This window comes from Plectropomus leopardus, chromosome 16, assembly GCF_026936395.1.
Source record: "Plectropomus leopardus strain MGB_pleo_1.0 chromosome 16, ASM2693639v1, whole genome shotgun sequence".
Classification (NCBI taxonomy): domain Eukaryota; kingdom Metazoa; phylum Chordata; class Actinopteri; order Perciformes; family Serranidae; genus Plectropomus; species Plectropomus leopardus.
The window spans coordinates 28,227,383-28,240,086 of record NC_142191.1 but is presented as its reverse complement, the minus strand read 5'-3'; the positions used below and the strand labels follow the sequence as shown (position 1 = coordinate 28,240,086).

Sequence of the window (12,704 nt, the reverse complement as noted above, 5' to 3'; positions counted from 1 at the left end):
ATAACATTAACAATGGAGTACATGTTTTAAATTAACTACAGCTGTGCTTTTTCTACCATGACAAGTTGAAATGTCTGCTGTAAAAAAGCTTGTCAATAGTATCGATATTGATATTTGGTGCATAAAATCCATTAAGAGATCAACTTGTTCCAAATGAAGTGACTGTATGTGATCTCTAAGCATTTTGCAGATGCTTTTATGCAAAGTTTTTCGCCATAAAATACCTGGAAAGTTTGAAAAGGAAAGCAGAATTCACTTCCGACATAAAAACTTTACTTCGACTGCACACAGAGATAAGCTTTTATTTTGTGTTTGTTGTGAAAGCAGTGGCCTTGACAACGACATTGCTTCACCTAAATACCACTATACAATACGGCTTGTGTAATTTATTACTGTGGGGTTTTTTTTGTCTCTAGAAAGATAAACTATTCGACTATAAGTGGAATGTAGAGTGAGTTGCTGCACTGCAGCCTGGATTGTATTCTCAGAGGCTATAAGTGAGACCCCAGGGATGGAGGCCATCACATATTCCCAGTGAACGTAACCTGGAAGGCTTATTTAAGTGAAAACCGAAAGGCAGCAAACCACTTTTTGTCCCTAGTGCATAAAGGTGTGAAAATGAATTATCACACATGCATGCTTTTTTAATGTTTGCTGGCTTCACACCTACGGCTTAAGGAATATGCAGCTTTAGCCACTTTGTCTCAGCTGGCAGGAAAAGGACAAGTATGACCCTGACATGGTGTAAAGATGTAGTATCAGTGTTTAAAAAGGTAGATGGAATCTCTTCATATGAATGCTATGTGGAATTGTGCCTATGTTGTAGGTCTAGGTATATTTAAAAAAATTGCAATACCAGTACCCTTAAAGCCATACAGCAGGGTTTCCTACTCATTCATTCATTTGGTGGTGGCCAGCCACGATTAAAACATTTGCTGCCACATATTGATTTTATATTTTTGGAACTAGACCGATCATTAGGAGCACAGTTGGAATATATATACCATTTGCTTATGTATTGCAAAGTGCAGAGCATACTCTGGGCACAGACTGAGCAGCAGAACTCCAGGCCCGGTGAAAGTGAAACTTAGCTGTTCATTATGCAGCTTTCTTTTTCAGACCAGATCGACTGGCTCATTAAATGACAGATTCAATATCTGTCATTTAAGTGGAAGCATTCAGTTGCACAAAATGCCACCAGATATCACAAATATGTATTATAACTGCACTTTGGTGGCATCACGGCATGCTTACCTGCCAGTACCATCAAATACACTGTGCTCAACTTCACAATACCACAGATCTGGGTACAAAAAAGATCGACTGCAGATATCATTTGACAGGAGTTTCAGTATTACTTGATACTGAGTTTGTTCAATACTTGAAAGTAACACCTACTTATATGCAGGAGCCATGATGGTAAAGCACCACTGCAAAGTATCCTCATATAATGGTTTGTGTGATATCTTATGAATTAGGGTCCCTATGGGTCAGGTTAGGTTCAGAAAATGTGTGTTATGTAGGTCTACTATGGGTACTATAATAATACACAGAGCGTTGGGTTGTCTGTCCAGGTCCAAAGTAAACTTTGTTTAGACGTTTGCATTGCTGCTTGTCTCTGGTGGTTTTTTAAGCATAGGCTTATGGTGCTGGCGTTGCTTAGTGCCCACCAAGAGCCAGTCACCAGTGCATCCGCAGACCACAGTGTTCCAAATTTTGAGAGAGACATGAAGGGACTGCATGCAAACCGCAGTGACGTCCCTGCAGAGGCCTGTGCTGGCGTTTCTGGCACACACTAACCAGCAAAAGAGGTACGCAGTAAATGGCCCTGACCAACCACGCCAACAGTTACTCACAGGGTGTTGTTTGGCTGTGTGTGGCTGACCATCGGCTATAGATATTGTGGCATTTCCTTCCCTGTTGAATTTCTCAACAGCTGTTCCAGCATGTTGAATTTGCAACAGAGGGAGTCAGTGACAGAGTTCTCTGATTAGCCATTCAGACTCGTTAATCAGTGAACACAAAACTTTACAGTGCCACATGAAACATTATTTCCAACATTGGTGAGTGATAAATCAGATTCACAATGACATGAAAATAGTTTGTTTTTTTATCTCTTTTTGTGAGAATGGTGAACAGTCATCTCCTGTCTGTTGAATGTTGTCTATGAGATGTGTTCAAAACCTGAAACAATTAGTTGATTAATTGATTTGTAAGTGAGCCAACAAATAAACGAGCAACTATTTTGGTAATAAATAAAGTTTTGACTAATTAAAAAAAACAACAACCTAACTTTCTCTGGCTTGAGCTTCTCAAATGTACAGGATGTTCTTATGCACAGTTTATTTATGTATCCCTACAAAAAGTAATGCAACAGTATTCATATTTAACCCACATTATTATGAGCCAGTAATTTGTATTTAACCCATGTAATCGGGAAGACTGCAATGGGCTGACGGGATAAGTATTACAAAGAGTGAAAGCCCACTTAAGAGGTTGGTCATAGTGGTGGATTGGTCAAACAAACTCACAACTTTTCCCCAGGAGACTGGTGTTTGTGTCTAGTGTGAAACTATGTGAACTTTGAGTTATTTTAAGGTACAGCATCATGTCAATATGTGAAGTATTCAACTTCACATTCAGTATATTATGTGATGATGCCCAACCTTGTTTTTTTCCCAAACTTAACCTCTGTAACTTTTGTTTTCGAAGGCTATCCTCATAAACTTAACGTTTAGTTCACATTATGACAAGGCCTAATCATGAGGCTTCTGATCATAAACTAGATGATTTGTTGGGCGCTAAATTGTTAGGTAATAAATAAACGGTTGTATAAAGAAAACATAATTTGGATTTGGACTGTTTGTCCACAGAGCAAGCACAAAATTTGGCACAAAAAAACCACTTGGACTCAACGATGAAGTGATAGACTGACCTAACAAACCACATGTTTGGCCATAATTCAAGAATTCATTCGTGCAACAACTCTTTCCTGGCGATTACCTAACGCCATAACTTAGGAACAGAGGAGGAGACTTTTGGGTAGATACTAAATTGGTTACATTAATCTTGGGTATTCACCTTGAAGCTATGCTGATTTTATCGATCTTCTGTGCTTGAAACGTTGTCTACTGTCATGGCTACATATGACTCTGGACAGACGTGGATGTGAACTGGAACTTGGCTGCTTGGTGGAGACATACAACTGGTCTGCAGTAAATCTAGCCTGAAGTTGGCTTCATGTGTCAGGCCTTAAGAGAGCATGCGCAGACCTGCTGCAAACAGAAAAATACCAGTTGAACTATCACAAGGATTATGTGGAGAAGCTGGTTTTCTTATCATTTTTTTCCTCTGCTTTTGCATCGAGGATTAATGGATAAACTATTTCATTATGTGAATTTGACTGAATTCATATGAGGAAATTTTGTTTACGAACCAATAGATTAAATGTTATGAGCTCTTCTGAGCATCTGTGCAGCTCAATTAGTATTAGAGATGTGTGCCTGAGAGCTGCAGTTAATCCATGACCATCTCCTGTGCAAATTAGGCTGAAGTGGGTTTGATTTTAACACCACTGGGACCTGTTTGATCTTTGCAGGCTTCCCACTGAATTAAGTTGTTATTGGATGCTGTCCACAGATTGTGTTTACATTTTAATCATTCCTCTTTACACTATTTTAGATATAAAATAGTTACTTTTAGCCCTCGATTCTGTACCGTTCTCTGCCTAGGTTGCATTTCATGTGCTGGAACAATGCTCATCTCAAATAATCAATATCTGTCTGCTGATCATGCTCCACCCATGCCATCTCATATTTCACTTAGTAACTGGTTTTCACGCACAAATGTGATTTTCAAGGGCAAATGACAGAATGTAAAAACAAGGACCAGCCATAGCTGAAAGCTGTAGCTAAGCTGGTGTGTAGTTTGAATCCTGAGCATCTGTCTTTGCATCAGGGGTGAAATTCATGCAGGGCAGTGATCCAGACCCTGCGGGAGGGGCAGCATCAGAGCACTTGAGGTTGATGTTGAAAAGGCCACTGATAAAGAAAATCTGTGCCATCTAGTAATCTTGCTCCCATTTTCTCTTTTCATCTCTACAGGAAAGATGAGAAGGAGTACGCACTGAAACAAATAGAAGGCACTGGAATATCAATGTCTGCCTGTAGGGAGATCGCTGTAAGTTGCAACTTTTTTCTATTGTGTGTTTGTCAGGCCTTGGATAACTGTTTTGTTTTAAAGGAAAAGTTCAACACTTTGTGAAATATTCTACTTTGCTTACTTTCTGAGATTGATATGAGTAGATGGATATTTAATTTATATCTGTGCGTTGACTAAGCAGCAACCAGGGCATAAGAAGATAATGCAGGAAATGTCAAAAACTGCAGTTCCTCTAATGGCCTCTTGAGGCAGGCTCCAAAAGCAAGTGAATTCCCACAGACCCCCATGTTAAAATGCCCAACTTTACAGCAGAAATAAACATGTTTATGGCCTGGTACAAAAAACATTTTTTGGTCTCTATAGCCAATTACAATTTGGGCATCTAAAAAAGTTATGTTAATCATTTGATAGTACTAAACAAAAGTTGGATATTCAGGTTTTCTGGTGAGTTCATTTTGTTTTAATGGTTTTAAACCTGTTTTTTTGCTAGCAAACATTAGCATTAGCATTATTACTGGTAACAGTAGACTGTAAATTTAACATGATAACCAAACTAGCAGCTAACTTCCAATTTGGCTTTGCCCTTTTGTACAAATTTGGTCTCTTTTGGCTCCAAAAATCTAAGATGGCAATAGTCAAAGAAAGTCCGCAAGCCATGGGTGATGTCACGGTGGCTAGGTACACTATTTTTACACAGTTAATGGCTCTATTGCTGGAGTCAAGTCATGGTTAGCCTAGCTTCGTGTAAAGACTTGAAACAGGTGAAACAACTGGCCTAGTCATGTCCAGGGTGAAAATGTGCTTAAAGCTCACTGACTAACACAATGACTTAAATTTCTTAAATGTTTACCAGTCACTATTACCACCAGCAGAAATGTAAAAATGCCAATTTGTCGTGGTGTTGCTAACTTCATCCAAAACCACTTTTTTTTGTTTGTGTGAGGGTAAGACAAAGATGAATTTATAAATAAGTCCAAATTATAGTTGTCTGTAGGTGTATTTTACTTTGACAGTGCCAGGCTAGTTTCCTGCATCCAGTGTTTATGCCAGGGCTAAGCTAGGCTAACATCACCATGATGCAAGCTAATACTTAATGTACAGACATGAAAGTGGTATCAATTTTCGGAAAGAAAGTATATAAACTTATTTCTTTAAATTATTTTTTGCTGAATTGCCAGTACTGTATAAAGGAGTCTTAATAGCTCAACTCTCTATTGACTGTCTGCCCACTGTGGCTGTGTAGATCAGGATACTCTGCGCTCTAATTTAATTGAACATTAAGCTGGTGAATAAACAAAGAAACAGCTTTAGCTTTACACTTAATTATCCTCTTAATATACCGCTCTCAGAATCCTGCTTTTAATGTGGTGATTCAGCTTTTAGAATTATAACATAATGATTAGGAACTCCTTCTCCCCTCTGAGAAATGGTTTCATTACTTTGTCTGATTAATGTAGCAGCATTTTGTAGTCGAGGAACAATTTTCTGAAAAAATGGAATTATTCTACTTCTATTTTTGGATTAAGGCACAACTGGGATTTACCTGGAAACCACTGAAGTCTGAACAGTCCTTTACCGTTTTTATACAGCGAGCCCCCTCTTAGACACTAATGCCAATCTCATGTCTCACTAACCACACATCATTTTTATATAAAAAGCCATGGCGGCAGTCTTAGTTCTTTCGTCCTCAACACATTTAACACGGAACAAGTCAACATTAAAACACACGTTTGTCAGGCCTAAAGAACACAAACAATGCATTTGACTAACACTGAATAAATATACTTTGTTAATTTACTAAAAACTCCATAGGGCATCTTTAACACACTGAGAAAATCCAGTATTACGAAATATTTGACCAAATACCTCAATATTGATACTGCAACAATATCGACTATTGATGCGTTCACAAAAATATTTATAAACAGTGCTATTTTCAAATAAATAATCATCAGTACTGTGGATATAATGACTAAATTGGTAAAGGCAGAAAAGCTAGAACAATCTGGTGAGTTCAGAAAATGACTTCACTTTACTGTGGTTCAGCCTTTAAAAACCAGAAAAAGACAACATTTCCAGTATTATGATAAACAAAATCTGAAGCGATATCTCCTCTCACATCACGATATAGATATAATATTGATATATATTGCCCAGCCCTACTTAAACATCTTGCCGTTCGATGCTTGTGCACTATTCCCCCGCTAAATGTAAAACAGAGCAGAAAATCTTAAAGGGAAAAGTTTTTCAAAGGTTTGATACCTTCGTGACCCCCTTAAGACAACATTGAGACAACTGGGCCCCCAAACACCCCAGTCTACCTTTAGACCCTGCCTTATTTGGGGGTTTAGGGGGATTTGGTGAATTGGTGAAATGGGACCACTAAAAGTAAAGAAAGCAAATTAGCTATTAGTAGCTCCTGATTGCAGTGTACCCATTGACTGCTTTGATAAAGACAACTTAAAATCATGATTTTTCTCAAGCAGATTCTGATGTTACATTAAGCCTGCCAGTTCCTCTTCCTCTCTGTACAGAAAATAAACTGTATGGTAAGCGAGTCTCTTATTGAGACAGGCCTTTATTTGTCAATGTGTGTAACCACACTGGGCTAGTAAAAGGGACTCGTCACCTAATTGGGACTAGGCTTATATTTGAAGTTTTATGGTATTTCCAATAGGTGAGAACAAGTCTAAAATGGACAATCTTCTTTTGTGTGCTACATGTGTGAAAGGGCCATATGGACTTTATTTGAAAAAAGGTTTATTTAGATTAAGGGTTTTAAAGGAGCAAGGTGTCCTCCATGATTTGCATGTGACAGCTGCAACTGCTAGTAAGGACATCAAATCAGCTGCCAAAGCCATCTTCTCTGTAGTTTTAGAGCACTTCTTCGTCTCTTAAACCTCACACAGTATCTTTGCATCTTGTCTCTCCCTCCATGTCTCCCTTTTAGACCTCTGCATTAGGGGATTTAATGTGACGAGGGGACGAGTGTCTCTCAGCCCATCATGGTGATTAACATGGCTGTAAAAGAAGTTTTAAAATCAATCCTTGACATAGCCTGAGGCAGAATAGGTGATTGTTTTCTCCAATCATATTATGACTATTTAAACTAAATGCTGGATACTGATGATACCGGTGCCAAATTTTGTGAGAGTATTGCAGCTCTTTTCATAACTGCCCAGTATGAAAAAACAACATTAGGTACACCCTTATCTGAAAGATATGGCTTCCAGGAAGCACTTGAGTGTAGGTATATAGTATTTGTGTGGGGGCTGTGCAGCCTCAGGGCAAGTCAGCATGCCACTCAGAGACGATCTGCCAGAGAAAGAATGTGGCCCCTCTGACAGGCTGCTTGGTTCTTATGTAAAGGTCTCCAGTTTCCAGTAGAACATGTTCATCTGGAGAGGCACTATGGGCCATATGGTGCAAACAGCGGCAGTGACACTGTGCAAACACTCCACATTACTCAGCAAACTCTCTGTAGTTTAACTTATAAGATATTTCCATGACCTCGAGCTGCACATTAACATTTGTTGTACATTCAATAGCAGACAAGATGTCACATATTCACAGTTCCTCTTTTTGCCAGCAATAAGCTGCAGTTTCTTAACTCATGTTACTGAAGTGTGTGCGGATGTTGTGGGTGGTGGAGGTGGTTTTGGTGGTGGTGGGGAGCTTTTCTTTGCTTGATATTTTCCACAAAGAAAAGAACAATAAAAAACCAACAGAAACTTGTTAAAAGTAAGAGAGTAAAAGCTTCCAGTTGACTGTCAATGTGACGGGAGAATAATCTTCAAGGAGCAAACCAGTGATTTTGCATGTTCAAGCCTATTTTGTTTTAAGCTCAAAGTCTGCAAGCTAATTTCCACCAGAGTATAAAAAATCACCCGAAACACTAACAGTATATCTTGGAAATGATTGGCAGTAATGGAAAGCATGCACTATATGAAGTGCATGAGCTAAAGACAAAATCCTGAACCACCAGCTTTAATTTACAGCCAACCAGTAGAAAAGGTCAGAGTCACATCATAGTAACTGAGGAGTGCTGATCAAACATTAGATAACATGTGGAGAGAGTCCCCTCCTAGTGTTTTAAAGAATTTTCTTAAGAGAACTAACATCGCTTCCCAAGATACATTAGCAAGTACTTTGTACTTCACTGTCAGTTGAGGGAGAGACTGTGTGCTTCACAGATTCACTGTCAGGTGAGGGAGAGATGGGATTCTGACCCCCAATAGTTTCAACGTCAGGTGAGAGAGACACACCGTGCCTCACAGAGTTTCATTGTTTGGTGAGGGAGAGCCCAGTGTGCCTCCAACTACTTGTCAGTGGTTGTGACACTTTATAGGCTTAGGTTACAAAGTTAAAAAATCCAGTTATGCAATACAGTAATCTGTGTCCCGTGTTCTAAATTGGTCTGTTAAATGTCGTAGTGTGTCTGAAATGCTAAGTGTTCTCCTTATGAAAGATATTGAAATTCAGCTACTCTGTGCAGCATGACAGAGCTGTACTCGGGCTGAGCTGCTGGGGGGTTAGAAAAAGCCCTTGAGAAGTTGAATCAATTCAACAACTATGGTCCGCTGGTTTGTTCCTGATTACATCTATGAATTGCTCTGCTTTCTGCCTTTGGCATGCCTCTACACCACAGCAAAAGCCACAGAGGCAGATGGGTAACCTGTACTTTGCCATACCTAACTGAAAATAAAACCACAACTTCTCAGAACCAAACCAAAACTTTGTATTGTCAAATTGACTAGTCTCTTAATCCCGGGTTCAGATTACACAATATCAGCCTGCTGACAGTCATTGTTGGGCGTTGGGTGACAATCGATGTTTTTATTTGAGTCATAGTAGACGTCAACCAATGCCACATCTGGATCACGATATCCCAACAAAAAGACACGTCAGATTTTTTTGCCGTCTCTCATTGAGTGACACAGTCCATGCTGCATTCCCTGACTTGCCTCTCTATGATATCATGCAGGTTATAAAAGATGACAAGCTATGATTGGTTTAAGATCAACATGTGGTCTGCCATGTTTCTCCACTGAGTCACAGCAAAAATTTGTGGTTACATTATCACCTAATCTGACATAGCGACTGTTTTATCAGACAAAAATATAGTCTTTATTAGCATTAGGCTACTTTGGGTGGAACAAAGAGAGCTGACGCGCAGCTTTACTTTCTAAAGAGCTGTAATGTTAATTAACCAAGCAGACAGTTTCTCTGAATTAAATATTTTTACAAAACTGTCATTACACAGAGTATTTTCTCATGATTTATAAGTCTCACAAAGCCCAACGTAAAACAGGTGTGTTTTACAGGTCTCTACATTCCTGCAGGCTTTGCTTTCTGTAATACAACTCTCCTTGATTATAGCAGCCGTGTTGGGTTGAGTTGTCACTCACATGGTGACGGTGAGGCTTGATATGTGAACAAGTGACAGCTGTGCTCACTGTACATACTGTACCTCTCTATGTGCTGTTGATGTGTTTGCATACATGCGGAACCACTCCAGGACTCATTTTCGCCCCTCACAGGAAACATCATGCTGTCATTCATTGATTTAAAGTATGAAAAACAACCTCGGAGACTGGAGAAGTGGCCGGCTAAATAATTCATGTGGGAAACATGAGGCCCTCATTTAGTTTTCAAGTAGTTCTTTTTTTGACCAAGTGATTTTTTTTCACTGCCACAATATTGTCTTAACAACATAATCTGTAAAGCAACCACAGAAGTGACCAGACAGGTTTTTAAGTCCACAGCTAATTCAAAAAAGACAAATGTTAGTTATTACTCAACCTGTTGTACATAAACGTGTTGGATTCAGTGAAATATTCTGCAGTGCTCTTCTTGCAATTGGACAATTAACAAAACAATTCAGGCGTGATCACTTAAGTTCATTTCTGTTTTCACTTCCATGTGAAAGCGAACTTGGTTAAATCCATTTTAAATGGGATTTAAACATGCAAATTTGGGACCCCGTGCAGCTGACATGGGTTTCACATGTGTCACTAACTATGTTTACATGCACACTAATATTCCACTCTTCTTCAGAATATAATAATCTGCTGAATTTGATACTGTTCATGTAAACAGCATCTGTTTGAATATTCAGAATTAGGCCTTTTTACGGGGACACAGTCGAGCCGTCTCGTGGTCTGTACGAGTTTATTTGGACCATATATGGCTCAGTGTCAGATGTTAGCTCATGCTTAGTGGGCAGATGTTGAACTGACCAGAGAGTGGCTCGGAGATGGCCCCTTAGCGCTTCATCTATCATGTGTAACATTATTGGCAGCGAAAGAAAGTTTGCGGAATTTTCTTACGTTAACTTTTAAGTCATGAATTAATAGGCTAATTTAGGTCTGAGCAGCATATCAGTAACATATTAATATTGCGATATGAGACGATATTGTCTTAGATTTTGAATATCTTAATACTGTAAGTGTTGCCTTTCCCTGGTTTTAAGGCTGCGTTTCAGTAAAGAGATGTAATTTTCTGTACTTACCCGACTGTTCTAGATGGTCCATTATTTGCCTTTGCCTAGTTAGTCTTAATACCCAAACAACTGATGATTAATTATCCAAAAAATCACATTGTGTAAAACCTTTCTCAAGGAACCAGTAGTCAACCCTACAACATTGTTGCAATAACCATATTAAGGTATTTGCTCAAAAATATTGTGATGCATGATTTTTTTCCATTTTGTCAGTGGAAGATGAAGTACCTGAAGGCCATATCTAAGTAAAAGTACAGATATCTGACCAGGAAATGACATTGGTCTTTAAGTATTTGATATGTACTTTACTTAAGTATCAAAAGTACTAAAAAAACAAGCAGTCAGAATTTTGAGAATTATGAACTTTATTTCTTTGTGACATACATAAATCTATAAAAAACAAAATAGAGCATTTGTAAAACCTGAAGAAAAACTTTATTTTTGTGCAACTTCAAAGACTGAAAGAACAAAATCCAGTTTTCTTTCCCTCCTATTCTTTTGTCCATCCATCCCCTCTTCCCTCCTTTCTTCCCTATTTTTTTGTAGGTAACTAAAATGCTGAGGGGAGATGTAAATGTAAATCAAGAAAAGTAAAAATAACATACCACCACTGAATATTGCCCAGCCCTGAGCCAATTTACATGCCATTTTTACATTTGACTTTTTTGTGAATACTCAATAAAAATTAAATGTGAGTATTTGAATATGGAAGTCACATAAAACGCCCATCCCCACTTGCAGTGTTACTGCGTGTTCAGACCAAACCCAGCCCAGCTTAGTAATTAGCTGATAGTTGATGAGCCGGGCTTAAAAAAATGTCACATTATCTTTTGTGTTTATATAGTCATGCGTTCAACTGTCACTTTGATTCATCTTAATAAGGATTGACTGGTAGCATTACAGAGACATTACTCAGACTGCTGTTTTGCTTTGTCTTTTAAACTTTGAAAGAAAAATTGTCCCTTTCTGAAGCATCTGATGATGGGAAAGTTGGCCTGTTTTTGGTATCTGCTCCACAGGGAAACGTAGAATAAGATGAGCTATATTTTATTTTTTTTCAGAAGCATTAGCAGCATTCCTTTCCCAAATAATCAAATCAGACCATGACAGTGTCTCCTGGGGCGAGCAGACAGAGACACTGCTGGGGCTTTTTTTTTTTTTTTTGCTTTTTTGAATGCAGACAGATAATTATTATCTACTGATATCTGCTGCTTCTCAGTACAATTAGTATACAGAAAAGCTCCGGTGTCATGTTTTGGCTTTTTAGAAAGATTGGAGAAACCTGCCTGATGAGAAAATGAGCTGACTGGCTGAGGCTTGGCTGAAAAGGGGTGTGGGCTTGGGTTGTATATCAAGATTATTTAGTGTTCTTTAGTGTTTTTGTCATTCTGCAATGTTTTTCTATTTTTGCCTTTTACTTATTTTCTTTGCTGTGTGCAATTCAGTTCAAGGAAAAAGCAGAGATGAGCTGATGCAAAGTGTTTGATAAGGCAGCATTGGTCACAGCTAATCTTTTTATTGGGCTTTCAGACCCAAAATAGCACTGCAGTCTATACATGCAAGGGGGCATGCTGTACACAAAGACATGCAATCCAGAGTCCAGAGGAATACACACTAAACAACATAGCAACTCCACAGGTGTTGCTTCTGTAGGTGCTAAAAGTTCATTGATAGAAATGTAATATCAGTACCTTGAACCTTGAGTCTCTTTCTGGAGCCTTTCCTCTGTACATTTTGCTAAATGGGAAAAAAAATGTAATGCAAGTTTGCAAAGTTTCATGGCAACCTTGCAATAAAGAGTGCAGAAAATGTCTAGATTCGCCCTGGAAAAACAATATGCAGTTCTTTGTTCAGAGTAAAGGTCTGCCACTGCCATCATATTAATGAATTATCAAGCACTTGCATGCAATACTATCGAGCTTTACTCATATTACCTTTCTGCTGTAAATGAATGTAAAACTCTATTTAATGTGGAATGTTGACCTTAGCTGATACTAAATCAGTTTAATAAGATCAGGATCTGCACCAGTACAGATCCAGA

The 12,704-nt window shown here is 38.6% G+C and overlaps 1 protein-coding gene across 1 annotated transcript in view; it reads left to right on the top strand.

Moving 5' to 3' along the window:
• cdk19 (cyclin dependent kinase 19) overlaps positions 1-12,704 on the top strand; it is a 62,872-nt gene that overhangs the window by 2,408 nt on the left and 47,760 nt on the right. The window contains exon 2 of the mRNA XM_042503503.2: positions 4,104-4,179. Coding sequence (XP_042359437.1) covers positions 4,104-4,179 — 76 coding nt within the window. The remainder of the gene's footprint in view (positions 1-4,103; positions 4,180-12,704) is intronic.